Source organism: Boleophthalmus pectinirostris, unplaced genomic scaffold (genome assembly GCF_026225935.1).
Source record: "Boleophthalmus pectinirostris isolate CB_2022bp ecotype Guang Dong unplaced genomic scaffold, ASM2622593v1 HiC_scaffold_16, whole genome shotgun sequence".
Taxonomy (NCBI): Eukaryota; Metazoa; Chordata; class Actinopteri; order Gobiiformes; family Gobiidae; genus Boleophthalmus; species Boleophthalmus pectinirostris.
The window spans coordinates 14137449-14151671 of record NW_026571095.1 but is presented as its reverse complement, the minus strand read 5'-3'; the positions used below and the strand labels follow the sequence as shown (position 1 = coordinate 14151671).

At 38.1% G+C, this 14223-nt stretch overlaps 1 protein-coding gene across 2 annotated transcripts in view; it reads right to left on the bottom strand.

The window, feature by feature from the left end:
* Window positions 1–856: 856 nt before the first annotated feature.
* The window catches only part of gpc5c (glypican 5c), a 70987-nt gene continuing 57620 nt past the window's right edge, over window positions 857–14223 (bottom strand). For both annotated transcript variants that reach the window (XM_020923388.2, XM_020923396.2), the window contains one exon: window positions 857–3008. In XM_020923388.2, the coding sequence (XP_020779047.2) occupies window positions 2809–3008 (200 nt within the window). In that variant the 3' untranslated portion in view covers window positions 857–2808. The remainder of the gene's footprint in view (window positions 3009–14223) is intronic.

Here is a 14223-nt window from a genome sequence, read left to right as displayed (position 1 = left end):
TCAATTTGACAAAAAAAGTTAAAGCCAGGGTCACACTTAATCTTCTTTCCTCTCTTCCCAGCTTAAGTCTACTGAATTATGATTCTGTTAAGGTTTTCACAGGTTTAAATTGGTTCTGAGGCAGGGACCTATATCTTACAATGACAGTCATCCACAGTTGGCTTACACTGCGCAAAGCCGCTGATGTAGTAACACAGATCGGCACCTTCTCTGTATTGCCAAGGGGTATAAAAAGTTCAAGTCTACGTTAATATGTGGAAGAAATGCAGATAAAAATACTAGGGCAGCACAATGTATTACAATCAAATCAATATCACGATTTGAGTTATGATAGTTATCAAAAACCGCAAAGGCCGCAGTTATTCTGGTAATAGAATGTACTCCTCAAAGAACAAAACGTCCTTTTGTTTTATAGAGAAATATGGTACCTGAAATTATACCTTTTCTTAGTTTATCAGATCATATATCAGTCTTCTCTCAAACGTTAATGCCAAGTTAATATTATTATACATATTGTGCAAAAGTATTAAGATGAAAAGGTATAAAATCTTTGCTTACTTACTTCTTTCTGATTACTTTTGTACCACTTTTTAACACAAAACTAATTCAACTGAAACTGATGATACATTTTAGCTATAATTCATGTACACAATTTAGTAAAAAAAAAAAAGATCTAAATAAAACTATTACATCAATAACCTCCCCCAAATCCTTATTTTTCTCCAGATGTACTACTTATTTTTGTGGAATAGTGCAGCAGAGAGAGAAGAGAGAAGATTAACTGAAAACTAAACCAAAATGGAAAACTCAATTTCAGTTCAATCGACGAGTTTCAAAGAGACGATTTGAGACGAGGAAAAAAGCAGAGCACTTTTAATAGAGCTCAGCGACACTGGATAATACCAATACAAAAAAAGGGGAAAATAAGACACAAAACAATGGCAAGTGACTTCAAATATGTACATTTATACACAGGTGGTGGGTATGGCTGAGAGAGCTGAGAGTAGGTTAAGCACCAGTGAATTACAAGAAAACAAAGCATGTGACACAGTTCCATTGGCAAAGCTGAAGACATTGCATAGTTTTTAATAAGGGTCATTCTTTCAATATTGTAAAAGATGGGATTTCCAGTTGGGAACATTTGGAAGTTAGTTAGCTTATTGTTTATTATGCATATCTGTGACTTCACATTTGGCGATTGCACTCACTCAGTCTTAGAGGTCATCAATGATTTTTGTGAAATAGAAAATAAATATATGATATGTATCTCTATGTAAAACTTAATGCATTTTTTGGATTGTCAGAATCAGTGGACAGTGGAGTAGATGGAGATGTTCAAACTATATGGGGACAATAAAGAAGCATTAATAATGTACCACAATGAAATACAAGGGTTTTATGGTTGAATGAACATAGCATTTACCCCTTAGACTAATGCCTTGGTATAGGTCTGCGGTTAAAGAACACATATTATGCATTCATGTGGCTTTAATTCCTTTTTAAACCTGCTTTTTGTCAGCTTGGGATTAGTATTTATTAGTAGTTTCTGAGTAATTTTGGTAATATTTGGAAAACACTCTTTATAAACTACACCTCATTTCCAGTGAAGAATTTAAGCGTTGAAACTCCCTCTGCTGTCAGTAATGTGAATGAACAATGAGAAAATAAATGAAAGCTTTAGGATGACTGTAGGGCGAATCCAGAGATTGCTTATGGTCTTTACAAGTGTAGGAGAAGTAAAGATTTTACTCTATGATACAACAATCTGGGCAAAGTGTGAATGGAGCATTGAGTTCAGAGAGAGAGAGTAAAAAAATGGGATAAATGGATTAAAGTACAACTTCAGGTATGAATGATTACAAGACCAAAAAAGCCAATTCTGCATAATAGGTGTCCTTTAACAAAAGTATTGGAAATGAAATGATTGAAAAATGAAATGGCCCAAAATTTGATCAAAAATGTTTTGCTCTTTTGTCAGTCAATTTTGAATCTTGCTTACCAGGGTTATACATGCATTAGTGTGCCATTCCACAAGCAAAAGAAAATCGAACGCACAAAACGTCTCCAAAGAGACAGCAACCACTTTGAATTTTGGCACTTTTCTTCTTATGACCATGTGTGCATACCTGGTTTTCTCATGATAACAGTGAAACGTCTGAAGGCTTTGCAGGCACTCTCAAAGTAATTGTACACATAAAAAACACTGGCAAATTTTCTTCATACATCAAATCTCTCTACCTATATACAGTTACACCCAGTGCCAGTGTGCCATGCTCTACCAGTGAACTCATTACATTCTAATCCCTGCCAAGGTACAAAGTCATTAGAGTTTATCACGTTGACTCTTCCGGTTTCAGGCGCGCAGGTTTCCTCTATCAATCCATCATGCATTCCTCATAATCCCCCCAAAGAAAATGACTTGAATTCTTCCGCCTTACTGGAGAATGGTGCTGTGCAGTGATAGCACAAGGGGAAAATGGCAGCAGAACGAACCAGTGGATTTAACAGTTTTAAAGTGGGTGTACTTTTAAGAATGTAGTCCTGGTTTAAACCATAAAGCGCTTATATATGTGAGTAAAGCGTTTATTGCAATTACCTGAAACAGTGAAAGCAGCAGATTTCAATGCAGATGAGTACGCATGTATGTCTACTCATTCTTTGTTTTATGCGAAATGACATCTTAAGTCTCTGTCAACATTGTCCTCCGTCAGCTTATTGACTTCTTGTTTCGTTAAGTTGAGAAAATGTGTAAAAGTGTAAGCGGTTTCCTTCCTGTGGGTGGGCGGGGGGGTATTGGGACAGTAGCATTCACAGCCTGCATAAGGTCAACAGTGAGCAAAGTGCAGCGAGGAGCAGTGCAAAGCTCCATGGAAGGGGCCGCAGAGATGTGGCCGAGCCCCTGATCACCATCACCGATGTGGGCATGACGGGCTTGACGGGCTTGACGGGCAGCCTGTCGCCACTCGGCTGGTTCCCCAAAGGCCCTTCACTCGAGACGTCCACATGAGCTGCAACAGACAGACGCAAAGAGGTCAGGGCCAGTGATCTGAAAGACTGGTTTTAACTGGATAGTATAATGTTATTTAAGTAGTGTGATCTTATCATTATCAAGGTCAGGTTTCATTTCAGATTAAGCAATTATGGCAAAGCTGATGGATGATATCCTATTAACGTTTTTATCTTCTTTTTTTTAACCATATAATTGTGCAAAATGGTGCTAGTTGTAGAACTAAACCAAGATAAAGATACACACTAATAATAATGCTGCTTGTACAATGAATACAAAGATACATGCCATGATATAAATAATTTAACAGTACATGGTTCAATGCTCTGATTCTTATTTGATGCTTTGGTGCAGTATTTATTTTGACTGTAAGCCTTCGTTAACATGGACCAAGAGTTATCAAAAAAATGTGATACCCAGATACTTAGATACTAAAACATTAGATACTGATTTAGCCAAGTATCAGTACTCTTGAACGTTATCAAAAGTAGCAAAACCACACAGTGAAGTAAAAGAAACTAAGAAATGATTCTGCATTGAAAAATAAATTGTATTTAGGATTAGAAGAACATGGTGCAAGATTAGAATTCGAATAAAATCCTATTATGAATGAGGATCTCTGCATTGTATGTAAAGCTCAGTGCATCTACAAGTATGTTTGCTGAGATCTTTCCTCCAAATTTAGAAATGTTTTCATGGTGAAAACACTACACATCTTTGCATTTGGACCTATAACTTGCAGCCAAAATACACTGGCTCGTAACAAGTTTGGCTGAATTACAGTGCAGTTGGAATTGTTTCTCAGTTTATGTTATCGCACAAATTGTAAATACATTTAAGAAACAGCCGAATGGACAAATAGTTTATACTGTGACAACAATGACCCCATAAACAGGAACAGTTCCCTCTGTCTTTCACTGACAATGCCTTTGAACCTATCCAGTTTGTGAACATGGGCTTGTCTGAATGCATATGTACTGTACTGATTGTTTTGGGGGCTTGGCAAAACTCCTGAGTAAGGCAAATGCTCATTATAACAATTCATTTTTTCTGTCGACAAAACAAATGTATTGTTTATTCTAAATCCAAAGCTTGTGATTTGGGTGGAAATTGGCTGCATGTGAATAGTCAGGATTACATTAATATTTCACACTAAATGAGCACCAGCTAATTAATGAAACCCAACAGAATAAGCAATTATAAACGACAGTAAAGTCTGCAATGTATTGGGGAAGGATTAGAAGACCATGGTGCAATATGATTTGAATAAAATCCTATTATAAAGAAGGTTCAAGGTCAATCAAGATTTCTTATCGCAAAAATAACCATCTGTTCTAATTTAAGCAGAACAAATGGTACCAAAAGGGTGATGAGGGGTTTTATTTTACATTTGTCTTGAATCATGTAGTAATTCTAGTGTCTACATTTTTGTTAAGAAATACTCATAGAAATATACTTATAAAATTCCACTACCTAATGACACTTAATAAAGTCTTAATAAAGCATGAACCAAGACTAAAATCATCATGAACCAATAGTTTAATAAAAATGATTCAGTTAAATAACTACTTCATTAATACCTTACCCACTTAGGTAGTTACTGATCAAAAACATACCTGGAAATATGTTTTGTTTCATTCCCATATTTTTGAGTAATTGTCTGTCAGCATCTCCAAAGCTCAAACTTCTCTGCTCCACCTTGTGATGAAGCGGTAGTTTTCAAGTGAACAGCTACCTTTTCACTTTTGTAGATTGGCAATTCCAGGCTGAAATTATCCAAATGATTCTTGTGAAGGTGTACAGAGTTTAAAAACACACTGGAGCACTTCCTGTTTTACAACATGACATGACAAGGTGGAACTGAGTGTTTTCGGTTTGAGAGAAGCACTCAGTCTAAATAGGGGCACTTTAATAAATGATTTCTTCTTTATGAATTAAGTCTTTGCTCATATTTAATTAAGGCAAATTAAGGAGTGGCTATTATAAAGTTGAACCATAAAAGGTATTAAAAACAGTCATCAATCTTCACTGTCCCCTAATGAATACAAGTAGTAACTCTTTTCAGAACTTTTATTATATTATAAATCACATTTTCAATACCATGTAAGAATGAAAAATGAAAAGTGCATGGGAGTCTGTTGCCCATCCCCACAGCTGCATCTACTGTACTGTACCGAGCACACAGAGGCCAAAGCCAAAAGGAAAGAGGGATTGGTGAGGAGGGAGCAGGGAGCAGGCTGGAGGTGAGTGGGAGGAATAACAACTGCCTTGGTCATCAGTTCTTTAGAAAATTCTTGAGGGTGGATATATGCATTGTTTTCTTTTCCCTTTTGGCTATGCTCCTCAATTCTTCATTCGCCTATTGTTCTCAAGACATGTCAGGAACCATGTATACAGCATAACAACAACTTACTTCAAAGATTGTACACTGTATTTTTGTTTGAATCACCACATTTCGAGTGCAGTGGTTAAAGATGCAGTTTGAACTTTCCTGCTGAGGAGTCCACCACCTGCGATGCAATGCGATGTTCCACTCTATGGAATTAAAAGAGCCATATATGTATCTACTGTATTTTTCGGACTAGAAGTCGCTCCAGAGAACAAGTCACACCAGTCAAAAAAATGTGTAAAAAACATATATAAGTCTCACTCAGTGTCATCAGAGACCAGGAACTGACATTTCACCTTGAAAGGCAAGTTATGGTAATAACAATAGAATAGAGAACTCCAGCCTGTTAAAGTAACATATTAACAGTTCTTCAGACTATAGGATAAACAACAGAACATAACAAGTTTACCAAACTCTCCATCCCACTCCAAATCACTAAATCCATTGAATTCTTCATTCTTGGTGTCACTTCTGAGCAACTCTGCGACCTCCAGAGGTAAACAGAGCGCCGCTTTCTCTTCTTTACGGCTGTTGTCAGACTCAGCATCAGTTCCAGTTAGAATTATTCTGGCCTTTCTGATTCCCAACAGGACGGTTTCAGTTGTCACTGAAATCCAGGCTTTATCGATCCATCCAATGACTTCCAGGAAAGTTGCACGGCGCACCCTCCCAGTTGTCATGACGCTGTGTTCTCCATCCTCACTTTCCGCCAGTCCCTCACAAGTTTCTTGCTCATTCCAAACTTTCTTTCTGCTGCTTGATTACCATTTTCGACTGCATATTTCATATTTGCAGCAGGACAGTGGCTTTTTCTGCAGGAGACGTGCATAGTAGGGTGCCAAGTGACAGTGGTCCAGAAGTAGTAGCAGATACTGACACACAAGCCTAGAGCACCCTCTCGCAGCTGTCAGTGTGAAAATTTTACTATATAAGTTGAACCAGAGTATAAGTCACAGGACCACCCAAACCATGAAAAAAAGTGTGACTTGTAGTCCGAAAAATACAGTGTGTACATATTCAAATGCAAATGCTTTTATTGCTATTACTGTCCCCAGCCCTAGGGTTTCAGGGGCCCAGAATTGGACTGTTTGCCTATTAATTTATATTAGAGGGGACCCACGTGAGGCTTCTTGCCCCGGGCCCACAGATATCTGTCTGTGGGCCTGTTCTTACAGCGCAGTGACTGGGAACACCTCTTCCCAAAGCTTATCAGTCACACGATTGTTTTCATGGAGATAGATTAGTTTAATGCCATACTGTGGAACATTCCAACCAAAGCCATAACATCTCCATGGAGACAAGCAAATAGCAGACACTACAGGAAAAAGATAACATGTGAGGGTAAATTCATTAGAGCTAAAAACAACATAGTCACCTTTTTGTATCTAAAGAATTTGATCATATTTCCCTCGTTATCTTTGCTTTTGCTTTAAGGTTTTAAAAGGGGACTTGATCAGCACTGCCAAGAAATCTCCTTTGCATATTCAGTTAATTAGGTCAACATTATACAGTTTGCATCCAGAGAACTTGTATTGTTTCTCATTAGCTGCCATTAAAAGAATTTATTTGAACACATTTAACGCGAAAAGCTTTGTGTTGAGATTTGTAACGCGGTCAACTGGCTTTCGATCGGACCTCAGGAGACCAATTAGAGACTGATGGACTGTGTCTGTCCATGGATCATGCTGTCTTGGGTCTGTTTAGCGTAGCAGTGGAATTCTAAAACTCTGAGCACTATTTAGGAGCGCTGTCTTAGCTCCACAAATTCCACTTCCTCACAAACAAGTTTAAGGGAAAGGAGGAAGATTCTTTCACACACTCCATTACTGCCCATCCATCTCAGTGCACATTTTGTCCACAGTTCAGCCTTTATGTGGTCTCTTGTCAGCTAGGGGCTCCATTTAAACTAATCTGGCTTTTTTGTATTCAAGTAAAACAACAAGTTTGTGCACACACTCTTTCTGGGAACTGTCACTTAGTCTTATAAAGATAATCTGGGGCTGCTAACAGGGTCTCTGGCAGGCTGCTGAAAGGCCAAAAGAGACAGAACTACAGAGAGATACACATCCTCAGCCCAAGACTCGCCTAGCAACGGCCGCAGCAGCGTGGCAACCCCCAGGACGGATCATGGCTGTGGAATCTGAGCACGCCGCTTCTTGGCTGTACATGACTATTAAGCTTTTTGGCAAGATTAAGATTTACCCTCTTTCTCCACACAAATACAAGGAGGACAAATAGGCACGGGGCCCTGGGAGGACACTGACCTCTACCAGTCAGTGAGACCATTCCCAAGATGGAGGAAAAGAGATTTGTGAGTTTGGGTTTCTGTGCAACTTAAAGTAAGGCTGGGTGATATGGCAAAAAGGATTATAATCATGGTTTTATTCCTCAAGGCCAAACCTGATTTTCGTTTGTACTTATTCTTCCCAAAAACAAATTAAAAATAGCTTTTAGTATCTGTTTTATGAACAAAAAACAGACTTTAACATAAAAAGAGCACATTTCCTCCAAAGTTAGAACTATGATCCAAACCGCATGCTTTTACTCACAGTGGTTTGGCTGTGGACCTCTCAATTTAAAAAACCCAACCATATCATGAACGATTAGAGATGTCTGCATTTTGATTAAAATTCTATTAATTGCCTAATCCAAACTTAAAAGAGTAACTAAAGTAAAGCATCACAGGAGAAATGTACTTTTTTTTTTTTTTGCATAATAGCATTCCAGTAATTATAAATAATAAAAACTGTTTTGACAACTTATTAACCTCATGTCAGAGCCTGGACAAAAAGATTGATAAGATTAAGAAATTAACATAATATCATTTGCATGAATTGAAGGCTACATAGCTCTTTAAATTCATAATTCATGTTTAATGGCAAGGAACAAAATTGCATGGAGTGAATATTACTCAACATATAGTAATTGTATATTTGGGAAGTGCAAGGATATATACAGTAACACCACCTGGACTGTGACCGGAAGACTTAAGGTTGAAGTACAGAAAAACCCTGGTCCTTGTAGACAAACAAACAGAGATGGTGCAATAGCGAACTCTATTTCTCTTTCACTCTAGAGAGGAAGAGCAGACATCTGGAAGGACAAAAAAGTATATTTTTGCAGATAAATGTCTTGCCTGCCAATCTGCACAATCTCAAAATAGATCCTTGTATTTGTTCTCTCTCCCTGCACATCTATAGAACTATGGAGACAAAATAAGATAAGACAGTGACTCCATCAATGCCGATCAAAACTTCAAAAGAGCAGTTCTGGTTTGAAAAGTGCACAAATGCATGAAAATATAATTATGATGCTGTTTGTGCATATGACTGCAGCTTACACAACTTTTCAGACTTGTTTTTTAATGTATCCAATATAAGAAACTCTTGGCTTTTTAACTTCAAAGTATTTTCAGACATGTGTTGGTTAGAAAAAGAAAATCCAGTTATGAATGTTTCATTTTGTGGGGGCGAGTCATATACTTTGATGAAAACTCTTGCCTGCACAACGAGCTGCAGTTAGACTTAAACTGCTGCTAGATATAATGCCCTCATCTTCATCTGAACTAGTCATTATAACTTGTGTCATTTTTGATACATGCTTGTTCACTACAGCTTATTATGCATAGGCCTGTCAGCACAACACATTTGATAAATTGATATAGAGATATATTGTGTTTAACAATAATACTGAAACTACTTTTTACTACAATTTTAAAAAAGCAAAATAATCCCAATAAAAACATTTGTTTTATTTATACAGTATCGTCAAAAGGCATAAGCTGCAACAAATGGCCAAATGAAGCAATAATAAGCCACAGAAAAGACTTATTCAACCCTGTACAGCTTAAATTGTGTGTATTACAACAAAAATAAAGGAAAAGTACACAATACATACTGAGCATCAAAATATATTGTTCCAGCTTTCATATACTGAACAATAAGTCAATACAGTAATTAATGTTTTGTAATTTTCTGATACATGCTTGTTCACTATAGCTTCTTATGCATGAAAAATGTATCTGTGCATGAATAGACAGTAATTATTTGGCCATTCTTGCATTGCTGTATCTCTCCCATTGCTTAATCATTGACACAAGACGAAAAACAAAGCGTCACTCCATTAAGATAACACGCAATAGCAACTAATCTACAACAGAATTAGCATGACACTGACAAATGTCTAACATTGCACCACAGTGAGGTTCTGGGTGAGATTCTTTAACGTAGATGTAAAATTCTCTCTCTTTCTTGCTCTTAAAACAGCCGAACTCGCACACTCTGGAACTCCAGGTATATCTCAGTCAAGATAGATTGCATTTTAAAATACCTTCCAATAGCAATGAAAGGGACACTTTAAAGGTCCTATGTTAGACAAAATTGGCTCTTGTGAGCTTTAAGCCATGTTAGAATGTTGTTACCTCATCAAAAACATAATTGTAATTGTGTTTTGTTTCATTCATGTACGTTTGAGTAATCCTTTATTATTAGTCTGTCTAAGAGCTCCAAATGTTCTGTTTCACCTTGTGATGTCCTAAAGTGGTAGTTTTCAAAACAACTTTTACCTTTAGTTCCGTAGGCACTGGCACAAGGTGGAAGAGAGTGTTTTCATTTGAGGGAAGAACACAGTGTAAATATGCAAGGTTTGTGTGTTAAACATGTGTGAATGAAACAAAACACAACACCAGGAAACATTTTGTCCACACTTTGATGGGGCAAAACACAACAAACTATCATCACCATGGTCTAACGCTATGTAGAAAGTTTTTACAGGTTAGCGCCTGTGATCCTTTCGAACGTTTTTCACTTTACCCACTCTAACCAGCTTGCACAGATCATTTAACCTCTTTCCCTCACGGTCTGTAGTCATGGATCTTTGACCCCAAGTACTTAAAATCCTTTATACCCTACCCTTTACATCTCCTCACTAAAACCTAACCTCTCTAATTGGCGCCCCATTTCCAAACATGAAAGCTGACTGACAACTTCTAACTAAACGTAAATGCATTGTGTAGATATTATTCCTATCCTCAAAAGTCCAAAGCGCACCAATACCTGACTAACTGTATATTTTCTTGTGCTTCCCTCCAGACCTGCTGAATATTTCCCAGTACATACCTCTCCAAGCTAAGACAATAAGAGGCAGACTCATCCCTGCTTTATCCGTCCAGTGTATTTTTCAATATCAGAGGAATGTCTGCCTTTATTTGCTTAGTACTGTGTTACCGCAGGAATGCCAGGTTCTGTGTTAGTAACCAGGACTGAGCTCGGGGCGAGTCCGCCGAGTCAAAGGGGTCACTCCAGCAATGTGCCCCACCCTCCGCAGGCCGCCTTTATATGGGCCCCCAACAGAGAATCCAGGCTAAAGGCTTTAATCAAGGCGCGGTAATAAACTGGGCCGGCTCACAGTCTCTGCACAGTCTCTGCACAGTCTGCATAAACAGCACAAGGATCCTCCAGAACAGCTAAATTGGGCTGGACTCGGGCTTTGGGTCGAGGCTTAATAAAAGGCAGCAGTGGAAGTGACATACAAGGGTGTTACACACACAATAAAACTCAAGTCTGCAGCTTTCAATAAAGAGCACTTTATGAGTCTGGACACTGTGTTTATAGAAATATTTACTGAGAGGAAACTGTACTTCTTTTCTTTTTGATAAGAGGCTGTCTACAGAACATGCTGGTGAGCTTGTATCTGGACAAAACATTTGATATGTAAGCATTACACAATACTCCATGTCTTTGAAGTACCTAAAGTACTTTGAAGATCAAGTCTGAATATAAAGGCTTTATTCTGAAAAAATAAGCCAGACAATCAGGCATGTATGGTGGTGTGGGATAAGAAAAGTATTCTGAAGGCCACAGACCCATGTCTCCACATGTTCAGTGAATATAATTATTCAGCTATTTAACTTTTAATAAACCTGCTAAACAGGCTCAGATGACCTAAGCAGTTCTACTAGTCTTCTCTAAAATACAGTGAGGTATTATTATTATTATTATTATTATTATTATTATTGTAATAACATTTCAGCTTCTTCCGTTGGAGGGTTCACTACCTACTTGTCTCCATGGACATGTTATTGCTTTGCCTGGAGTGTTCCATGGTATGACATTAAACATCCATCTAGCATTTATTCATTACAGGTGTTTCTATTGCTCAAAAACACATTCATTCCTTCTGTAAATAGGGGCGACTCTCCACAGATCTCAATTGTAATGTTGTGTAGTGCTGTAAGCTGCTGGTCTCCCTCGTGATAGATAAGTTTAGTCTATACTGTGGAACATTCTAATAATACTTTCACAGACACAAGCTGGTGACAGACTAGGAATGTTACACAGTGCACCTTTAAATAAATGCTGGGCCATATAATTAATTCAGACTGAATCAAAGCATGCTACAAGTGATTTTCTGCAGTACAGCAGACACATTCATTGTGTCTAGTCATTGTGAGCATCTAGACAGGTAAAGGCCTATTCATACTTCATAAGAAAATAAGAACTGTGTTCTTGCACCCAGAGCTGACCAAACAAAATGACGTCACATTGTTGGGACAGCTTCTGTTCGGCAGTTCTTGTGGCTTGTTCTCGACACCTCAGCTGAGCAGACCTTTGTTCGTCAGTTCGGCAGCGCTGTCCGTCATCTTCGCTCTGATCGGTTATTTATGTGGGTGTGGTTTATCTGCTTCCTTGCCGGTATGCAGCAAGAAGGAAAAAAAAAAGGATGGGTTTGAGTCACAGCTGGCGGAAATGGTGAGAAAATACAAACATCTATACAACACAACGCTCAATGAATATACAGACACCAAATGGCGAGAAATTCATGGAGGGGGATCGCAGACATCTTAGGCTCGGACAAAAAAAGTATAGAAAAGTCTGGCATAATCTCTGTGTCAAGTTAACGAAAGCCAAAAGGCACATCACCAAAAAAACAAAACAAAACAAAAACAAAAAAAGAGCGACCGGGCTGGAGGACGAAAGGAAATACCCTCGCTATATGACTCTTGTTCCAAGTCAAACAGAGGTAAGCTATTAATACTTAGCTAATAGGCCAATTTGGGATGTGTGTAAATGAAACAAGATTATCAATTATTTAATAATTGTTTTATAATAACAACAGCAGAGCGAGGGGGGTGGGGCACGTGGGCAGCAGAAATGTCAGAGCCCAAACAAACTTTGTTCTTGTGCTTCATTTTCATCATCTCAAGAATATGAACAAAGTTATTATGTTCTTATGCAGTATGATTAGGCCTTTATGATCTAAAGGTCAAAGGTGCAAGAGCAAGGAGGCACGCATGTTACAAGTACAGAACCAAAGGTATAGACATTAATATTATATAAGTCAGTGCAGTGAGAACATTTGTGCATATCTGATTACATTGTGTTGATTTCTTCCAAATCCAAACACAGAAGGATCATCTTTGTGGCTGACCAAATCCATCTCAGATCCATGTGTTTGTCTTTGTGCAGTGAGTGTGCCCTGCAGAGCTCACTCAGCCTCTTGAGCTGACATGAAAGGCTGAGGGAAATGGCCGTCCCTCTGGTAATATCCGCACTGGGACACAGCCCTACATCTGCTGACCATCCGCAGCAGCACACGCCACTGTCCACGCCAGAGCAGGACCTGTCCGCACTCTCATGTTCAGTCTGTTTTGGATGAAATAAAGGGGGACTTTTGTTGAGGCTCAATATTTATCACGTGTCTTGTACTAATGGACTTAACCTTTTGTTAATTTTCTGTACTACAATAAGATTTGAGCTGAAGAGAATTGAATAAATTACTTCTATGACTCATTATAAGAACTAACACCTATAAAGTGTTTTGGCATTTATTCATTGCAGCTCATGTTTTTTTTTTTAAACAATATTGTCCAATTAGCAAATGGTTTACTAGAAAATGGTTTGATAGGATTATCATTATCAGGTTTAATGTTAATTTATTTTAAATATTATCGTTTATATTTGTTTTTGCAATATATCACACTACAAAATTTGCAGACAGGCCTGCAGGACACAGTTTCGACAAGACGTAAATATTATTTTATCTAAAATATTATATAAAAGTATGAGATTCAGTTCCCAATTTTGGCCTCATAATTGTTTTCTTTCTGTTACTGAATATTTTATGTTGCCATTGTAGCACTGCCTTTAGGAACTGTAGCCCCTCAAGAGTTGTAACTCACTCGCTTTTTCGTATATCCAAATATAAACACACGAAAAACAACTCTCACAAGATTACTTTCCACATGTGTGCACAATCTTGCATCACGAGATCTTGTCCCTTCCCTAGAACACAACATTCTTTAGAAAACTCTCTCCCTCTGTTTCCACCACTTCATCCCTTCTTTGCATGTGAAAGGCAGGTGTGTGTGTGCAGCCGGGCAACAAAGGAGTACACTGGAGTCTGAATCAATCCAGCATAATCCAGGTAACACTGGTGTAGGTTAGCCATATCCTGCCCAAGCAGGCGCACTCTCACACCAAGAATGTGCCTTCCCCTGCCAGAACAAACAGCTGCAGAACACCTTTATGGCCTGACTACTTTAAAGGTGCACTATGGAACTTTTCTGTCTTTTTTGTCTCCATAGAGATTGTATTGCTTTGCCTGGAATGCTTCACATCTCCATATAGGCGCCACCGGGTCAAGTTACAGGTCAAGTCTGTGGAAATGTGACCCTGATCACAATAAGAAGTTTTTTGAGCAATAAAAACACCCAAAATTAAAAAAAAAAAAAAAAAAAAAAAAAAAAAAAAAAAAACTATACTAAAAGTTTAATACTATGGAACATTCCAGTTGAAGCAACAACATCTCCATAGTGGTGACCTTTGAC